Source organism: Paramormyrops kingsleyae, chromosome 4, assembly GCF_048594095.1.
Source record: "Paramormyrops kingsleyae isolate MSU_618 chromosome 4, PKINGS_0.4, whole genome shotgun sequence".
Lineage (NCBI taxonomy): Eukaryota > Metazoa > Chordata > Actinopteri > Osteoglossiformes > Mormyridae > Paramormyrops > Paramormyrops kingsleyae.
Genome location: NC_132800.1, coordinates 29684528 through 29703971, shown reverse-complemented (window position 1 = coordinate 29703971; position 19444 = coordinate 29684528). Strand labels below are relative to the sequence as shown.

At 41.0% G+C, this 19444-nt stretch overlaps 1 protein-coding gene across 2 annotated transcripts in view; it reads right to left on the bottom strand.

Annotated features, from left to right (window-relative positions):
- The window catches only part of LOC111841218 (uncharacterized), a 167562-nt gene that overhangs the window by 41274 nt on the left and 106844 nt on the right, over nt 1–19444 (bottom strand). The window contains exons 2-8 of one of the 2 annotated variants that reach the window (XM_072711071.1): nt 12934–13053; nt 11099–11212; nt 9556–9669; nt 8013–8126; nt 6467–6580; nt 4923–5036; nt 3377–3490 (exon numbers count right to left, since the gene is read on the bottom strand). In XM_072711071.1, the coding sequence (XP_072567172.1) occupies nt 3377–3490; nt 4923–5036; nt 6467–6580; nt 8013–8126; nt 9556–9669; nt 11099–11212; nt 12934–13013 (764 nt within the window). In that variant the 5' untranslated portion in view covers nt 13014–13053. The remainder of the gene's footprint in view (nt 1–3376; nt 3491–4922; nt 5037–6466; nt 6581–8012; nt 8127–9555; nt 9670–11098; nt 11213–12933; nt 13054–19444) is intronic. The other variant, XM_072711070.1, reaches the window with a different exon arrangement.

The window sequence follows — 19444 nt, the reverse complement described above, 5'->3', positions numbered from 1 at the left end:
TTTATGAAACGCAAATCAATTTAGTTGTATATTTCACTTTAGGTTCCAGTAATTCTATTTCTAGGGATAGATGGAAAGTTGTAAAACTAAGTTCTTATTTTCGTATCTTATTTCATTTCAATTTATAGAAAAGTATTTATTAACAATAAAATCCCTGTCTCACGTACTGTACAAAGTTAATTCTATTAAAATTCTCATTTACTCATTCCACACATCATAAATGTAACTTTTAAGAGCGGCTTTCCTCTCCAGTGCCACCCGAGGCCTGATGTCAAAGCACGAGGCTGCCAGGCGCATCGGTGCTTAGAAGTAAAACCATCCAGGGACCGTGGACGGCCCGGCACTGTGGCGTACGCATCACGGCACGCCCGCTTTCCCGTTTAGTAAAACCATCCAGGACTGCGGATGGCCTGGCACTGCGGCGTCCGCATCACGACACGCCCGCTTTCCCGTTTAGTAAAACCATCCAGGACTGCGACTTATGGAATCAGACCCAGGGTGCTGAAGCCCAGCCAGCTCAGTGGGTCCCACAGTACCAGTCCTCCCGCTCCCTGAGTCCGCAGACGGTGCCCCAGCTCTGGAAGACACCCTGAATGGTCCGTGTTCCAAAGAAAGGGAGCTGCAGCTCCCCACTGAAACAGCGTCGACCCGGTAACAGACCAGCTGGGTCCCCTGCAGTTTGCCTACCAGGCAGACAAAGGTGTGGATAACGTTCTGATCCACATGCCCCACAGAGCTCACTCCTACCCAGACAAAGCCGGCACCACAGTCAGGATCATGTTCTTTTATGAGCGCCTACTCTCTCCACCTGGGGATCACGCTCAAGCTAGCATTACCGGTCATTATTTCTTAGTGAAACAAGGAAGTAGTTTTACTAAAGGCATGTTTTAGATTAACAACAAAACTATGGGGGTGATGATGTCAGCCGACCGGGAAGGTTCATTACTCCGAGCTTCCCACCTTACCGACTTTCCTACTTATTTATCTGACCATACCTCAGTACGTTTGTTTAAAAGTGTATAGTAGCATGCAGTGACTATGTCTGCTAAAGATTGGGCTGCTTCAGGGACACACAGAGAAGCAGGAAGGGGCGGCATGGAGCTAGCGAGACTCAAGATGGCGGCCCAGGTGAATGCCGGTGCTCTGTGCAACTAACACGTGAAATTACCAAATGTGTTGGTAAAATTGTGGATGAAAAACTAAGTTATGGAATACGTTGGAAGCTTTTACATCCCGCAGGGAGGATCATCAAAAACACATCGAGGAAACGGAGCACCTGGTGTCGGCAGAGGAGAACCTGCTGGTCACAATGGAAAAGAAGTTGGAAGCGGCAGAGAAAAAAATACAAATGCTCTTAGAAAAAGTGGACGATACTGAAAACAGATCTAGACGGGATAATATCAAAATCGTGGGGCTGAAGAAAGGAAGTGAAGGGCAGCAACCTATCCGCTTTTTCAAAACACGGCTTCCCGAGATTCTCGGGCTGGACACAGAAAAGGGACGAATTAAAACTGATCGAGTGCACAGAACCCCGGGCCAGCCGGTATCGGGTCGCTCTTCAGTAGTCCTCATTAAGCTGGACAATTCTAAGGACAAACCGCGGATAATGGCAGCTGTGAGGGCTAAATGCTAGCTGAAGTATGGAAACCAGAAAGTGGTTATTGAACAGGATTTTTCTGGAAGTGTGACAGAGCGACGTCGCAGTTTTACCAGGTCTGCCACTAGCTGATTCAACACGATGTCTCCATCACCATGTGTTTTCCCGCTACTCTCTGCGTGACTCGCAACAAAGTGAAGCACATCTTTCAGACTCCGCCAGAGGCGCAGGTCTTTTTGGACGGCCTTCACTGAAAGCCTTTCAGACCAAACAAGGGCCTGAACCGGGTTTGTTGTCTTGATTGAGACCCGCTGTCCACGACTGCCCATATATAACACATGGCTTGGTGCAACTTCCTGGATCGCAAACTGTAGTGTAATGATGTGCAACGTTCAAGGTCAGACTAATAATAATTTGATTTAGCCTGTAATTGTGAGCTTGATGAGGTTTGGTCACTTTAAAATCCCCACCAGCTTTTCACTGCTATCTTTTTTATATTTTTCATGTATGGGATGTATCTTTAAGGGGGTTGGTTGAGCTCAACTGAAGATGATCAGATTGTTCGCTTGGTTTGTTCTCTCCTTTTTCAGGAGTTCCCTTCTTCCTATCACTCACCCTGCGAGAGAGAGTTCCGGATTGTTAATTAGAAGTAGATTATTTTTGCTTGGGTACTTATTTTTTGTTTTTCGTTTCACTGGTAACACTGCTTTCTGGCCATCTTCTGTATTCTAGCTTGCTGAGCACAATTCCCATAGAGTATGTCGTACTCTATCATACTCAGTGCATACATACCCCAGGTTATGTCCCCCCATTATTATCATGAGTAATGTTAAGTTGTTGGAGTGTCAGTACTCTCTTTTCTACAGAAAGAAAAAGTTAACATCAGAATCTGGAAAGATGGCATAAGCTCTCACTTTAGTGGATGGGAAGGATGAGTCTTATAAAGATGAATGTGCTCCCCAGATTTCTGTACCCGATGAAAATGGTCCCTTTATAAAAAAAAGCTCATTCCCCCACCGTGAGCTAAGAAGCTCTACTGGGGATCTTTCCTGCCTGCTGCCGTTAGACACCACAATGCCTGCTGTCCATGTGCAGCCCCCACAGCCAGCCGCAACGTCCCATTTGTAAGGATTTTTACATTTTTATTCAAATGTATTTATTGAACAATATTGTATTTTCAGGATTTTTTTCTTTGTGTATTGGGTACTTCTTAAACTTGATTACCTATAGAAATTTTGTTTACTTCTAAAAATGTTTACTTATTTTACTAATACTAATAGTTTTCCTCTTTTTTTGTCTGATGATTCTAGTTTATTATTAAGCCACATAGTTCAATTAAACTTGATAAACTAAAGCAACAGTCTGAGCATAATCTAATGAATTCATGAGAGCGCAATTATTTATCAAAACAGAAGCATCCGTCTCGCAAGTTGACAATCTATTGTCGAGTCATTCTTTAATGGATATGCAGGAGGGAACTGGCAGGTCTTTGACTGAATGACTGATGACTGAAATTTTAAATCCACTTTGCAATTAAATAACTTTCAATTCCAGTTCACAAGAATTCAGTTTTTACAGTAATCCTCATCCATGTACCGCAGATGTTATTTATATAGAATACAGACAAAACTTTTGTTTAAATTCTCAAAAGTGGTGGAATTCGTTAAAAGTAAAAATTGGTGCATTCATTACAAACATGTTTTTTCTTCATAGCTTGTCTGTGCCATTTGACTTAGAGTCTGAGTGTCTTAAACAGTGTTTATTCAAATGCACATTTACCTTTGATCTGTAGGAAAAGGTCCCTCTCTGAAGTTGAGTGGAAGTGGGATTGACTTGTCACTCTTCAGGGAAACACAGCTGGGTACAGGGGAGTCTGCTCTCTCCCTCAGGACACTGTGGGCAGCGAGAGGAAACAAACCCTCATGGTATAAATATAATTCATACAATGGGGACGGCATCACACTGCTGTTTAGCTTCTGCTCTGCCTTCATGTACTTTGATATGCTGTGAAGCTCTTGATGTAAACAGGCTAGTTTACAGTCAGTTATAATGTGAAATGAACTTGATTGATGTTACTTTTTACCTGTTTATATATTTATTTGTTTGTTTATTTTTGTTATGTGGCCATTTTGTATAGGAGGGATGATCTCTTGCTCGCCTCTAGTATAAAATAACTGGCTGATTGTGTAAGATAAAGGCGCAGAAAGAAGATGTCGAGGTCTTTTTATTAAGCTACACATATTACAGTGCTGCCCACTCAGCCAGCCCTAGCTAGGAGCCCAGTTTACTTTATGTTATGGCCTGACTATAGACCCAGAGAGACATGAATGCTAGTGGCTGTAACACTGTTACCTCTCAGTGCTCTTCCTCTTACACTCCACAGGGGGGCGCATTTCATAGCTTGCAGTATAAATATTGGGACTCACAGTCACTTGTGCAGTGAGGCCCCCTGCAGCCCAAGACCCACAGGCACTGGCCCCTCTGCCCCGGTCCCTAACCCAGCCGAGGCTCTAGGGGGCGCTGTCTTGGAGCACCTTCAGCCACCGGCTCATTCCCCCACCGTGAGCTAAGAAGCTCTACTGGGGATCTTTCCTGCCTGCTGCCGTTAGACACCACAATGCCTGCTGTCCATGTGCAGCCCCCACAGCCAGCCGCAACGTCCCATTTGTAAGGATTTTTACATTTTTATTCAAATGTATTTATTGAACAATATTGTATTTTCAGGATTTTTTTCTTTGTGTATTGGGTACTTCTTAAACTTGATTACCTATAGAAATTTTGTTTACTTCTAAAAATGTTTACTTATTTTACTTATACTAATAGTTTTCCTCTTTTTTTGTCTGATGATTCTAGTTCATTATTAAGCAGCACGGGTCCATTAAACATGATAAAACTGAAGCCTCAGTCTGAGCATGATGTAATGAGTCCATGAGAATGCATTTGTTTATCATCAAAATAGAAGCGTCCGTGTCAGAAGATGACAATCTATTGTTGAGTCATTCTTCAATGGATATGCAGGAGGGAACTGGCAGGCCTTTGACTGAATGACTGATGATTGAAACTTTAAATCCACTTGCAATTAAATAACTTTCAATTCCAGTTCACAGGAATTCAGTTTTTACATTTATCCTCATCCATGTACCGCAGATGTTATTTATATAGAATACAGACAAAACTTTTGTTTAAATTCTCAAAAGTGGTGGAATTCGTTAAAAGTAAAAATTGGTGCATTCATTACAAACATGTTTTTTCTTCATAGCTTGTCTGTGCCATTTGACTTAGAGTCTGAGTGTCTTAAACAGTGTTTATTCAAATGCACATTTACCTTTGATCTGTAGGAAAAGGTCCCTCTCTGAAGTTGAGTGGAAGTGGGATTGACTTGTCACTCTTCAGGGAAACACAGCTGGGTACAGGGGAGTCTGCTCTCTCCCTCAGGACACTGTGGGCAGCGAGAGGAAACAAACCCTCATGGTATAAATATAATTCATACAATGGGGACGGCATCACACTGCTGTTTAGCTTCTGCTCTGCCTTCATGTACTTTGATATGCTGGGAAGCTCTTGATGTAAACAGGCTAGTTTACAGTCAGTTATAATGTGAAATGAACTTGATTGATGTTACTTTTTACCTGTTTATATATTTATTTGTTTGTTTATTTTTGTTATGTGGCCATTTTGTACAGGAGGGATGATCTGTTACTCACCTCTAGTATAAAATAACTGGCTGATTGTGTAAGAAAAAGGCGCAGAAAGAAGATGTCGAGGTCTTTTTTATTAAGCTACACATATTACAGTGCTGCCCACTCAGCCAGCCCTAGCTAGGAGCCCAGTTTACTTTATGTTATGGCCTGACTATAGACCCAGAGAGACATGCATGCTAGTGGCTGTAACACTGTTACCTCTCAGTGCTCTTCCTCTTACACTCCACAGGGGGGCGCATTTCATGGCTTGCAGTATAAATATTGGGACTCACAGTCACTTGTGCAGTGAGGCCCCCTGCAGCCCAAGACCCACAGGCACTGGCCCCTCTGCCCCGGTCCCTAACCCAGCCGAGGCTCTAGGGGGCGCTGTCTTGGAGCACCTTCAGCCACCGGCTCATTCCCCCACCGTGAGCTAAGAAGCTCTACTGGGGATCTTTCCTGCCTGCTGCCGTTAGACACCACAATGCCTGCTGTCCATGTGCAGCCCCCACAGCCAGCCGCAACGTCCCATTTGTAAGGATTTTTACATTTTTATTCAAATGTATTTATTGAACAATATTGTATTTTCAGGATTTTTTTCTTTGTGTATTGGGTACTTCTTAAACTTGATTACCTATAGAAATTTTGTTTACTTCTAAAAATGTTTACTTATTTTACTAATACTAATAGTTTTCCTCTTTTTTTGTCTGATGATTCTAGTTTATTATTAAGCCACATAGTTCAATTAAACTTGATAAACTAAAGCAACAGTCTGAGCATAATCTAATGAATTCATGAGAGCGCAATTATTTATCAAAACAGAAGCATCCGTCTCGCAAGTTGACAATCTATTGTCGAGTCATTCTTTAATGGATATGCAGGAGGGAACTGGCAGGTCTTTGACTGAATGACTGATGACTGAAATTTTAAATCCACTTTGCAATTAAATAACTTTCAATTCCAGTTCACAAGAATTCAGTTTTTACAGTAATCCTCATCCATGTACCGCAGATGTTATTTATATAGTATACAGACAAAACTTTTGTTTAAATTCTCAAAAGTGGTGGAATTCGTTAAAAGTAAAAATTGGTGCATTCATTACAAACATGTTTTTTCTTCATAGCTTGTCTGTGCCATTTGACTTAGAGTCTGAGTGTCTTAAACAGTGTTTATTCAAATGCACATTTACCTTTGATCTGTAGGAAAAGGTCCCTCTCTGAAGTTGAGTGGAAGTGGGATTGACTTGTCACTCTTCAGGGAAACACAGCTGGGTACAGGGGAGTCTGCTCTCTCCCTCAGGACACTGTGGGCAGCGAGAGGAAACAAACCCTCATGGTATAAATATAATTCATACAATGGGGACGGCATCACACTGCTGTTTAGCTTCTGCTCTGCCTTCATGTACTTTGATATGCTGTGAAGCTCTTGATGTAAACAGGCTAGTTTACAGTCAGTTATAATGTGAAATGAACTTGATTGATGTTACTTTTTACCTGTTTATATATTTATTTGTTTGTTTATTTTTGTTATGTGGCCATTTTGTATAGGAGGGATGATCTCTTGCTCGCCTCTAGTATAAAATAACTGGCTGATTGTGTAAGAAAAAGGCGCAGAAAGAAGATGTCGAGGTCTTTTTATTAAGCTACACATATTACAGTGCTGCCCACTCAGCCAGCCCTAGCTAGGAGCCCAGTTTACTTTATGTTATGGCCTGACTATAGACCCAGAGAGACATGCATGCTAGTGGCTGTAACACTGTTACCTCTCAGTGCTCTTCCTCTTACACTCCACAGGGGGGCGCATTTCATAGCTTGCAGTATAAATATTGGGACTCACAGTCACTTGTGCAGTGAGGCCCCCTGCAGCCCAAGACCCACAGGCACTGGCCCCTCTGCCCCGGTCCCTAACCCAGCCGAGGCTCTAGGGGGCGCTGTCTTGGAGCACCTTCAGCCACCGGCTCATTCCCCCACCGTGAGCTAAGAAGCTCTACTGGGGATCTTTCCTGCCTGCTGCCGTTAGACACCACAATGCCTGCTGTCCATGTGCAGCCCCCACAGCCAGCCGCAACGTCCCATTTGTAAGGATTTTTACATTTTTATTCAAATGTATTTATTGAACAATATTGTATTTTCAGGATTTTTTTCTTTGTGTATTGGGTACTTCTTAAACTTGATTACCTATAGAAATTTTGTTTACTTCTAAAAATGTTTACTTATTTTACTTATACTAATAGTTTTCCTCTTTTTTTGTCTGATGATTCTAGTTCATTATTAAGCAGCACGGGTCCATTAAACATGATAAAACTGAAGCCTCAGTCTGAGCATGATGTAATGAGTCCATGAGAATGCATTTGTTTATCATCAAAATAGAAGCGTCCGTGTCAGAAGATGACAATCTATTGTCGAGTCATTCTTCAATGGATATGCAGGAGGGAACTGGCAGGCCTTTGACTGAATGACTGATGATTGAAACTTTAAATCCACTTGCAATTAAATAACTTTCAATTCCAGTTCACAGGAATTCAGTTTTTACATTTATCCTCATCCATGTACCGCAGATGTTATTTATATAGAATACAGACAAAACTTTTGTTTAAATTCTCAAAAGTGGTGGAATTCGTTAAAAGTAAAAATTGGTGCATTCATTACAAACATGTTTTTTCTTCATAGCTTGTCTGTGCCATTTGACTTAGAGTCTGAGTGTCTTAAACAGTGTTTATTCAAATGCACATTTACCTTTGATCTGTAGGAAAAGGTCCCTCTCTGAAGTTGAGTGGAAGTGGGATTGACTTGTCACTCTTCAGGGAAACACAGCTGGGTACAGGGGAGTCTGCTCTCTCCCTCAGGACACTGTGGGCAGCGAGAGGAAACAAACCCTCATGGTATAAATATAATTCATACAATGGGGACGGCATCACACTGCTGTTTAGCTTCTGCTCTGCCTTCATGTACTTTGATATGCTGGGAAGCTCTTGATGTAAACAGGCTAGTTTACAGTCAGTTATAATGTGAAATGAACTTGATTGATGTTACTTTTTACCTGTTTATATATTTATTTGTTTGTTTATTTTTGTTATGTGGCCATTTTGTACAGGAGGGATGATCTGTTACTCACCTCTAGTATAAAATAACTGGCTGATTGTGTAAGAAAAAGGCGCAGAAAGAAGATGTCGAGGTCTTTTTATTAAGCTACACATATTACAGTGCTGCCCACTCAGCCAGCCCTAGCTAGGAGCCCAGTTTACTTTATGTTATGGCCTGACTATAGACCCAGAGAGACATGCATGCTAGTGGCTGTAACACTGTTACCTCTCAGTGCTCTTCCTCTTACACTCCACAGGGGGGCGCATTTCATGGCTTGCAGTATAAATATTGGGACTCACAGTCACTTGTGCAGTGAGGCCCCCTGCAGCCCAAGACCCACAGGCACTGGCCCCTCTGCCCCGGTCCCTAACCCAGCCGAGGCTCTAGGGGGCGCTGTCTTGGAGCACCTTCAGCCACCGGCTCATTCCCCCACCGTGAGCTAAGAAGCTCTACTGGGGATCTTTCCTGCCTGCTGCCGTTAGACACCACAATGCCTGCTGTCCATGTGCAGCCCCCACAGCCAGCCGCAACGTCCCATTTGTAAGGATTTTTACATTTTTATTCAAATGTATTTATTGAACAATATTGTATTTTCAGGATTTTTTTCTTTGTGTATTGGGTACTTCTTAAACTTGATTACCTATAGAAATTTTGTTTACTTCTAAAAATGTTTACTTATTTTACTAATACTAATAGTTTTCCTCTTTTTTTGTCTGATGATTCTAGTTTATTATTAAGCCACATAGTTCAATTAAACTTGATAAACTAAAGCAACAGTCTGAGCATAATCTAATGAATTCATGAGAGCGCAATTATTTATCAAAACAGAAGCATCCGTCTCGCAAGTTGACAATCTATTGTCGAGTCATTCTTTAATGGATATGCAGGAGGGAACTGGCAGGTCTTTGACTGAATGACTGATGACTGAAATTTTAAATCCACTTTGCAATTAAATAACTTTCAATTCCAGTTCACAAGAATTCAGTTTTTACAGTAATCCTCATCCATGTACCGCAGATGTTATTTATATAGAATACAGACAAAACTTTTGTTTAAATTCTCAAAAGTGGTGGAATTCGTTAAAAGTAAAAATTGGTGCATTCATTACAAACATGTTTTTTCTTCATAGCTTGTCTGTGCCATTTGACTTAGAGTCTGAGTGTCTTAAACAGTGTTTATTCAAATGCACATTTACCTTTGATCTGTAGGAAAAGGTCCCTCTCTGAAGTTGAGTGGAAGTGGGATTGACTTGTCACTCTTCAGGGAAACACAGCTGGGTACAGGGGAGTCTGCTCTCTCCCTCAGGACACTGTGGGCAGCGAGAGGAAACAAACCCTCATGGTATAAATATAATTCATACAATGGGGACGGCATCACACTGCTGTTTAGCTTCTGCTCTGCCTTCATGTACTTTGATATGCTGTGAAGCTCTTGATGTAAACAGGCTAGTTTACAGTCAGTTATAATGTGAAATGAACTTGATTGATGTTACTTTTTACCTGTTTATATATTTATTTGTTTGTTTATTTTTGTTATGTGGCCATTTTGTATAGGAGGGATGATCTCTTGCTCGCCTCTAGTATAAAATAACTGGCTGATTGTGTAAGATAAAGGCGCAGAAAGAAGATGTCGAGGTCTTTTTATTAAGCTACACATATTACAGTGCTGCCCACTCAGCCAGCCCTAGCTAGGAGCCCAGTTTACTTTATGTTATGGCCTGACTATAGACCCAGAGAGACATGCATGCTAGTGGCTGTAACACTGTTACCTCTCAGTGCTCTTCCTCTTACACTCCACAGGGGGGCGCATTTCATAGCTTGCAGTATAAATATTGGGACTCACAGTCACTTGTGCAGTGAGGCCCCCTGCAGCCCAAGACCCACAGGCACTGGCCCCTCTGCCCCGGTCCCTAACCCAGCCGAGGCTCTAGGGGGCGCTGTCTTGGAGCACCTTCAGCCACCGGCTCATTCCCCCACCGTGAGCTAAGAAGCTCTACTGGGGATCTTTCCTGCCTGCTGCCGTTAGACACCACAATGCCTGCTGTCCATGTGCAGCCCCCACAGCCAGCCGCAACGTCCCATTTGTAAGGATTTTTACATTTTTATTCAAATGTATTTATTGAACAATATTGTATTTTCAGGATTTTTTTCTTTGTGTATTGGGTACTTCTTAAACTTGATTACCTATAGAAATTTTGTTTACTTCTAAAAATGTTTACTTATTTTACTAATACTAATAGTTTTCCTCTTTTTTTGTCTGATGATTCTAGTTTATTATTAAGCCACATAGTTCAATTAAACTTGATAAACTAAAGCAACAGTCTGAGCATAATCTAATGAATTCATGAGAGCGCAATTATTTATCAAAACAGAAGCATCCGTCTCGCAAGTTGACAATCTATTGTCGAGTCATTCTTTAATGGATATGCAGGAGGGAACTGGCAGGTCTTTGACTGAATGACTGATGACTGAAATTTTAAATCCACTTTGCAATTAAATAACTTTCAATTCCAGTTCACAAGAATTCAGTTTTTACAGTAATCCTCATCCATGTACCGCAGATGTTATTTATATAGAATACAGACAAAACTTTTGTTTAAATTCTCAAAAGTGGTGGAATTCGTTAAAAGTAAAAATTGGTGCATTCATTACAAACATGTTTTTTCTTCATAGCTTGTCTGTGCCATTTGACTTAGAGTCTGAGTGTCTTAAACAGTGTTTATTCAAATGCACATTTACCTTTGATCTGTAGGAAAAGGTCCCTCTCTGAAGTTGAGTGGAAGTGGGATTGACTTGTCACTCTTCAGGGAAACACAGCTGGGTACAGGGGAGTCTGCTCTCTCCATCAGGACACTGTGGGCAGCGAGAGGAAACAAACCCTCATGGTATAAATATAATTCATACAATGGGGACGGCATCACACTGCTGTTTAGCTTCTGCTCTGCCTTTATGTACTTTGATATGCTAGGAAGCTCTTGATGTAAACAGACTTATTTAGAGTCCGTTATAATAAACTTGATTGATTGATGTTACTTTTTACCTGTTTATATATTTATTTGTTTGTTTATTTTTGTTATGTGGCCATTTTGGATAGGAGGGATGATCTCTTGCTCGCCTCTAGTATAAAATAACTGGCTGATTGTGTAAGAAAAAGGCGCAGGAAGAAGATGGCAGGGCTAGACATAAGCCGCGGCACCGCGGCCAATGGCCGTCGTGCCTTTCAAAATTGGCCGCACGCCTCCTCAAAATTGAAGTACCTTACGGCCAAGATTGGCCTGCCTTTAATGTTTGTCTGGCCGTATGCCCCCTTTTTACCGAAAGTAACGTTCATTACACAAAAGACTTGCGCACGACACGGTCCACTTTACCTCGTCAACAATCGATGCATCTGTACTGAACCCGAACCCAACCTAAGATACGAGAAACGAGGTCGACCCGCACATCTCGTAATTCCCAACTACTGAATGAACCGCAATGAATTCTGGACTAATACGATCATGTGTTCGTCGCATGATTGGCTGGTACGGTATGTATCGTCCAGCTTACTATGGAGCCACAGCAATGACAATGGTGCATCATCGGGGGTTACGTTTTTGATTGGAAAAGCCATCCGACGGTTTCCGAATAACAGATAGGTGTCCTCTTCGGTAATCATCGTGTAGTTGTCGTCTGCTGCTTATGCTGTCACCATGCCTCGCAAAGATCGAGAACGTAAAAGAAAGCAAGCTGAACTCGCGGCTACTGCCGCAAATTATCTACTTTGTTCAGGTAAGTGTCAGATGGTGTTGTAAAAAAACATTTGCCGAGGCAGAGCAGATTTGACTCAGAGAAGTACCAAGCTCTGCTGGGAGGATATAGGACTGGTAGCATGCAGTGTGCAAAAAACGAACGTCAAGTCAATTGTCATGTACACTAAAAGAATACGGGTGTTCTGAGCAAACAAATACAAAAATATTGACGGCTCCTTTATTGTTGGATTTTGTTTTTTGAAATAAAGCTATATATATATCTATAAATATATCTATAAATATATATATATATATATTCATTCTGTCTCAAATCGAAGGTCGTATTGCGTAGGTTGTCTAAACTTGGTAATTACAGTAATTGGTAATTAGTGACTCAGTATTGGCCCAATGCCTTTTTGGAAAGTTTCTGCTTTTTTGAAAATAAAAAAATGCATCCTTTATGGAAATAAAATTCCTCCACAAGGCCCGAGGTGTCCTATGAAATTTAAATAAATGAAAAAAACATTTTTTCAAATTTTTAATTTGTCAATGACTTCTCAAAAAACAATACCACTGCACACTAGCTAATTTACTCCAGATTTTGGCCTTGTGCCCAGGCTTAATGGCCTTGTGCCCTAGAAAAAATATGAATAGCCAAGGCCAAAGTGGCTGTGCCCTCCTAAATCCTTATGTCTAGCCCTGAGATGGCGAGGTCTTTTTATTAAGTTACACATATTACAGTGCTGCCCACTCAGCCAGCCCTAGCTAGGAGCCCAGTTTACTTTATGTTGTGGCCTGACTATAGACCCAGAGAGACATGCATGCTAGTGGCTGTAACACTGTTACCTCTCAGTGCTCTTTCTCTTACACTCCACAGGGGGGCGCATTTCAGAAGCAGCTCTTCTTTTTCTTCTCTCCTTTTCCATTTTAGTGCCGATCGAGACCAAATGATTCCTGCTGGGGTCTCTGTGAACATGAAGGGTAAATAGATACATAGATAAATACACAATATTGAGTACTCAGCACTTTTACATCAAACTGACACACTGGGTCTCTATTCTGTTATGTTCTATATGTAGTATTACACATAGTAAACAGATACAAACGTGGAGAAATTTGTTGGTACCCTTACAGCTCATTGAAACAATGCTTAAAGTAATTCAATTAAAAGCAATTGTCTAATGTACCTGCATGCCTTTAGTATGTGATAAAGTAAACTAATAAAATTGTGAAAATATATGTTTTGTTGTTTATTTTACCAAGGTATGCTAAAATAATATGGACAAATTTGTTGAGGCTATTTATCCTTGCATTATAGTCATGTTTCAAACTAAGTGTTTAACCTTAATTAGTATCACAGGTGCCTTCAAGCTTTTCATCAGCTATTCAGCCTATTTAAAGGGGAAGAACATGCTACCGTGTTGTTTGGTATCACTGTGTTTATTACACTGAACATGGAACTGAGAAAGCATAGGAGAGATCTGTCTGAGGAGCTCAGAAAGAAGATTATAGATAACTAGGTCAAAGGTAAAAGCTATAAGACCATCTCCAAGCAGCTTCGTGTTCCTGCGACCACAGTTACCAATATTATTAAAAAGTATAAGGTTCATGGGACTGTAGCCAGGACTTGGACGTAAGAGGAAATGCAAGCCCAGGTTGGTGAGAAGGACAGTGTGGATGGTAGAAAAAGAGCCAAGGAGACCATCCAAAGCCATTCAAGCTGAGCTCCAAGGTAGTGCTGGGCGGTATACCGGTTCATACCGAAAACCGTTTTTTATTATTGTTATGATATGAATTTTTCTTATATCGCAATACCGGTTTAAATAGCCTACACAACGTTCGGAAAGTGGCGCAGCAGGAAACTGTTTGAGGGGGGACCTTTTTCACTGCTGCACCGCTAAAAATGTACCGAAAGATCAGAAACTGATGCTGGAGTTGAAAATAATGACACACTGGGGTCATCAAAAAAATCGATTCTCAGATACTAATGGTTATTATAAATTAGTATCTGATTAGATATTCATTTTCATCATTATTGATACTAACAGTGCGGTTTTCCCCTCATTCGCCACACTTCACACAGCACAACTACAGTGCAGGTGCACGTGCCCGCATGCACACACACACACACGCAAAAGTGCCATTTGGAAGTATTTTGCAGACGAGCATGGAAAGGCTAAGGATGTCGATAAGCCTCTATGCAAACAGTGCTACAAAGATGTGGCGACAAAGTCAAGTAGCACGTCAAACTTGTTGAAGCATCTTACAAACCGACGTCCTGGTCTTCATGAGAAATTTCACGAGGTCCATAAAGCTCACGTTCAAGCAACACTGAACTATTAAACACATCAAAAATGAGCCATTTATCTATAAGCAGTTAGCCAACAAACATTAGTCATATTTTATCATTAAACAAAGGCTGATTTCCAAGGGACCTAAAAGTAGTGACATGTTCAGGGATAGAATTTAATACTTTATTTCCAGTAGGTCGTGTATGTTCATAACGTCACAAAGTATTTTTATACACAGTGCATGACATATTAATGGAAACAAAATATTTGAAGAATCACTTATTGTCACAATCCATTTGACAAAGGTATCATTTTCAAAATAACCTAACTTTGGGGATCCACAGATAGATCCTGTAGACCCCAAATTTGCATTTTTTATTTTTTTTGGTCATTTACATTTTTATTTTGGTCATTTGGTTTTACAGAGGTTCAATCTTAGAAACATTGCAGGCACATGTTTTTACCCACACACTGTAACTATTAGAATCGCTAATGACCTTAATTAAACTTTACCAAGACCAGTTTTTCCTTTTTAAGAATGAACCAAAAAAAAAAATAAGATAAAATTACAATATATCTATATGTGTAAAAGGGGAATTTTATCACAATCTCAGGCAGACAAATTAGACTACATAGACGAAACATAATCAGTCCATTTCTTCCATATCTTAAGGAATTTCCCTTTCTGAAATTTAAGAGAGAAAGAAAGTTTTTCCATAGCATATATTTCTTGGGTTATTTCTATCCAGTCCTCCACTGTTGGTGGGTCTTGTCTCAACCACTTTCTTGTTATAGCCTTTTTGCTTGCTAATAAAAGAATCAAAATCAACGACCTGTCGTGATCACTCCACTTCTCAAAAAAAATAGTTCCCAAATACAGGATGTCGCATTTAAACGGAATGTTAATTTTAAACATATTCTCTAAGTTTCTGTGAATCTCCCTCCAATATGCCGTTAAGACCGGGCAGTCCCAAAAAATGTGGAAATGATTGGCTTCATCTATCCCACATAGTCTCCAACACCCCACCCGCTTCTCCTGGTGCCATTTTTGTTGGGGCGTAATAAAAAACCTTATAAGATTTTTCCAACGAAATTCTCGCCATGAAGCTGAACAGGTTGAGACCCATTGTAGTTCACACAACCTTCCCCAAACCTCCTCAGAAATAACCATGTTCCCTTCCTTCTCCCACTTTTCTTTTATATACATGGTATTGTCTGATCTGGCCTGATGGAAACCATTATACAATCTAGAAATAATCTTATTCTGTATGCAGGAGTTACAGGCAAGCCGAAACACTTCTGTAATTTCTTTTGTTTTCTCTTCCAATGCTCCTCTAAGGTGTTGGTTATAATAGTGGCGAACCTGGAGATACCTATAAAAGTCATTTTGTTGTAAGCCATGTTTTTTCTGAAGAGATTCAAAGCTCTTAAATGCCCCATTGTGCAGGAACGTGAAATAATTTGTAAGGCCACTTTCAGTCCACTTCCTAAATCTATCATCGGTTTTGTTGGGGGGGAAGTCAGAATCATAAGCACAACATCTTAACAATTTTAGTGAGTCTTCTAGGGTATATTTTTTCACAATCTCTTGTAAGACCTTCAGAGATATATTAATACAGGGATTGTTTTTATCTTTCAATTCACCCACCAATTTATTATCTGCCAAAATAGCCACTAAAGGAGCCCCATTAATTCCTGCACTTTATGTCCTTCCATCTTGCCGAGTATGTTGGTATACACCAGCATACTAAAGGCCTCAGTTGGGCTGCAGAATAGTAATCATGCAGGCAAGGAAGGCCCAAACCTCCACATTTATTTTGTAATTGCAGCGTTTTATATCTAATACGGGATATTAGTTTGTCCCATTCCCTCAACTGTTCAGAAGGTATCTCTATGGGAAGAGTCTGGAAAAGATACAGTAGTCTTGGTAAGATGTTCATTTTAACCAATTCTGATCTGGAACTTAAGCTAAGGAAAGGTATTAGATTCCATCGTTGTATGTCTGAATTAATTTTTGCATGCAGCGGACCATAGTTAAGATCGAATAATTTTGAGACGTCTTTAGGCAAGTAAACCCCAAGATATTTAATTGATTCAGCATCCCATTTTAAGTTATATTTGCCAATAATATGATTGGATGGGTTGTAATTAAATGTGATTACTTGAGTTTTTTGAATATTTAACCTGATAGAGTCCCATAATTTTCTAAAGTATCCATCAGTTCTGAAAATGTATGAGTGGGCTGTTTTAGAAATATCAGTATATCATCAGCAAATAAAGCGAGTTTATGCTCATCATCCGCTATGTCTATCCCCTTAATCTTACTGTTTTGTCTAATGCATTGGCTTAGTGGCTCAATAAATAAAGCAAAAAGGAGAGGAGAGGTAGGGCAACCCTGTCTTGTGCCCCGTTCTAATAGAAAGGAGTTTGACAAATCAAATTTGCATTTTTAAAAAATCAACTTTAGCACCTGTTTTCTCCAAAACTGCAGGTTTGTGCAGAGAACTTTTTTTCTTAATCAAGAAAAAAGCAGTGTCCAATCTGATGGAACAAAACCCTATTTCTAGGGCACTTTTTGGCTTCAGAAGACGTCCTAACAGTCCTTAATTACTTGAATAGTGTGATTCTTTAATACAGGGGTATTCCAACTAAAATTTAAAGAGGTCCAGTTAGAGAAAAATTCTTGAAGCAAAGGTCCAGAAGATCTTAATGTCGAAATATTTAGTGTGATATATAATTGTTACGTAGGCAAGCGGGCGAACGGAGAAGCAGGCGAACGGAGCTGTAAATATGGACAAACGGGGTTTATTGGTAGGGAGAGAAAGGCACACGGCAAGGAACATAACACCACAATGACAGATCTGGGGGAAACACCCTAAATGCGTTTAGAACTACAAATGAACTTTCTTCTGTCGATTCTTGTTTTTTTAATATATATATATATATATATATATATATATATATATATATATATATATATATATATATATATATCTCACATCACAATTTCAACTCTCCTTTATCCAGGCTTGGGACTGGCAAAAGTGACCCCAAAGAGACACACTGGCGGAGTTACATTTCTGACTAGGGCAGGATCAGCCAGCAGCGGCTTCGCACATGTGCGGTTCATTTGCAGTCTGGACGCGGAGGGGTGAACATCTCCTGCTCTGACTGCAGCTGGGCGGGGCTGCTGCGCGAGGACTGTCTGCCTGTGAGCGCTTTGGGACAGGAGAGGAGCCCACGGCAGCGCCCGCAAGTCGGTGAGGAGAGAACGATGCGGGCTTTAACGTCAGAGTCTCCAATAACACCAGAAAAAGTCGCTAAAGTTGGCAACACTGCTACTCGGGGCCGGCTCTACGCTGGGGCAAGAGGGGGCAACGTCCCCTTAAACAAACGTCCTGCCCCCTTAAATCAAACTTTTAGAAGTTGAGGAAGAAAATAATAGATTACCCACAAACTGAATATAGACAAGATTTACTACAGTAGCTGAAAAATCCACTGAAAAAGGCACAAACGAGATGATAAGTTTCACTTCTTGTTCGCTCTTTCCCTCCGCGTTCTGTTTGTGCACGGGCTCACGCAGCACTCGGCAGAGATCCCCCACTCACCCTCCCCCCAGCTAAACAACCAATGACTGTTAGTATGCAAATGAGCCAGTTTCTCAGTAGGCAGGGCAGAGCGAAATGAGCTGCGTGATTGCGGAAGGTTTAGAGAAAGCAGCAATCTCTCTCGTCAAAATCATAGCGACTCGTGAGATCATGGTTCGAATTACGGGGGGTACAGTACCAAAACTAGCAGTTTGGGGGGGGGGGGGGTGTCTTAACATGTTTCTTTTCTTTTTTTTTTTTTTTTAAAGAAAGATAACCTCACCTTTTGGGAAATTTTTATGTAAAACGATTTCAGATACCCGTAGTGTGGACCGTACCATTTTAACCACCTCGGCGCTAGAAGCAGCTTAGCCATTCGGTTGCGTCATTCATTCTCATTGATCGATTTGTTCGTTGTGATTTCAAGATTCTTTATTCGTCACATACATAGTTATAACAAGTACAACATGTAGTGAAATGAACCCTGACCGATCCTATTTATCAGTTTTATATTTCAAGACTTGGTGAATTGATTTTTTCTTTTTCATAACTTAGCCTACCCTTTTTAGTTTTATTAATATCGGCAATAGTGAAAAGTGTTTTGTTGGGTTCAAATATGTTTGATATAGGCCATCCAATTAAGGTAAATGTCTTGTTTTTAATCTGATGAGGAATATTTTATTTTATTTTTTGTTTTACTTTTCAGTTTTCCCCCTGAGGGATTGCCACCTTACTGTGGTCAGGGGCTTTGCGTGCCTCAGTGACCCTAAGAGCTACACCAGCAGAAGCTTAGCCTTCAGGTTGTACCCCCAAGTTTGACAGGTCTTAGGGTAGAGGCCTGACAAAGTGCAATCCAATTACATGACAAAAACAGTTATCCAGAGCACCACCACCACCACCCCACCCCTTTCCCGCCTCCGTCGCCACCATGTGCCCCCTTCACATCTCTGTCTGCCCCCTCATATATGCATGTCTAAAACCGGCCCCGCTACTACTACGTCTTGCTTGGCAGTTAAAGGCGTTTGACGTTAATTGGCGTGGGAGACGGCGGTTCTAGCGCTAAATCACTACCGAAAAGACTACAAACGCTGCGCCGGTTAAATACAAGCGCCCCTTCAGGTTTTAGATCATAACTTTCCGTTTTGGCTATCGGTCCGGGTCCGAACCCAGAAGCTGTCCCATACGGACCCGGACCGCGGTCCGCCTTTTAGTGACCTCTGCTTTAATAGTTTAATGCTTTAACAGTTTGACACGGTTGACTGAGATTGGCAGCGCATGCGCGACTCAAATCCACGGGCGACCCCCCCCCGTCTTTGTAAAAACGAAGTTTGTGTCTGTAAAATCCCACCGTGTGTTTATATTCCAGTAAAACATGTGACCCACCCCACCCCCCATTTTCCACGGTCGGTGTCCGCGAGGTGAGATTAATTCCTGCTCGCTGGCTCTGCTGCGCCCTTTTCATATATATGTGTGTGTGTT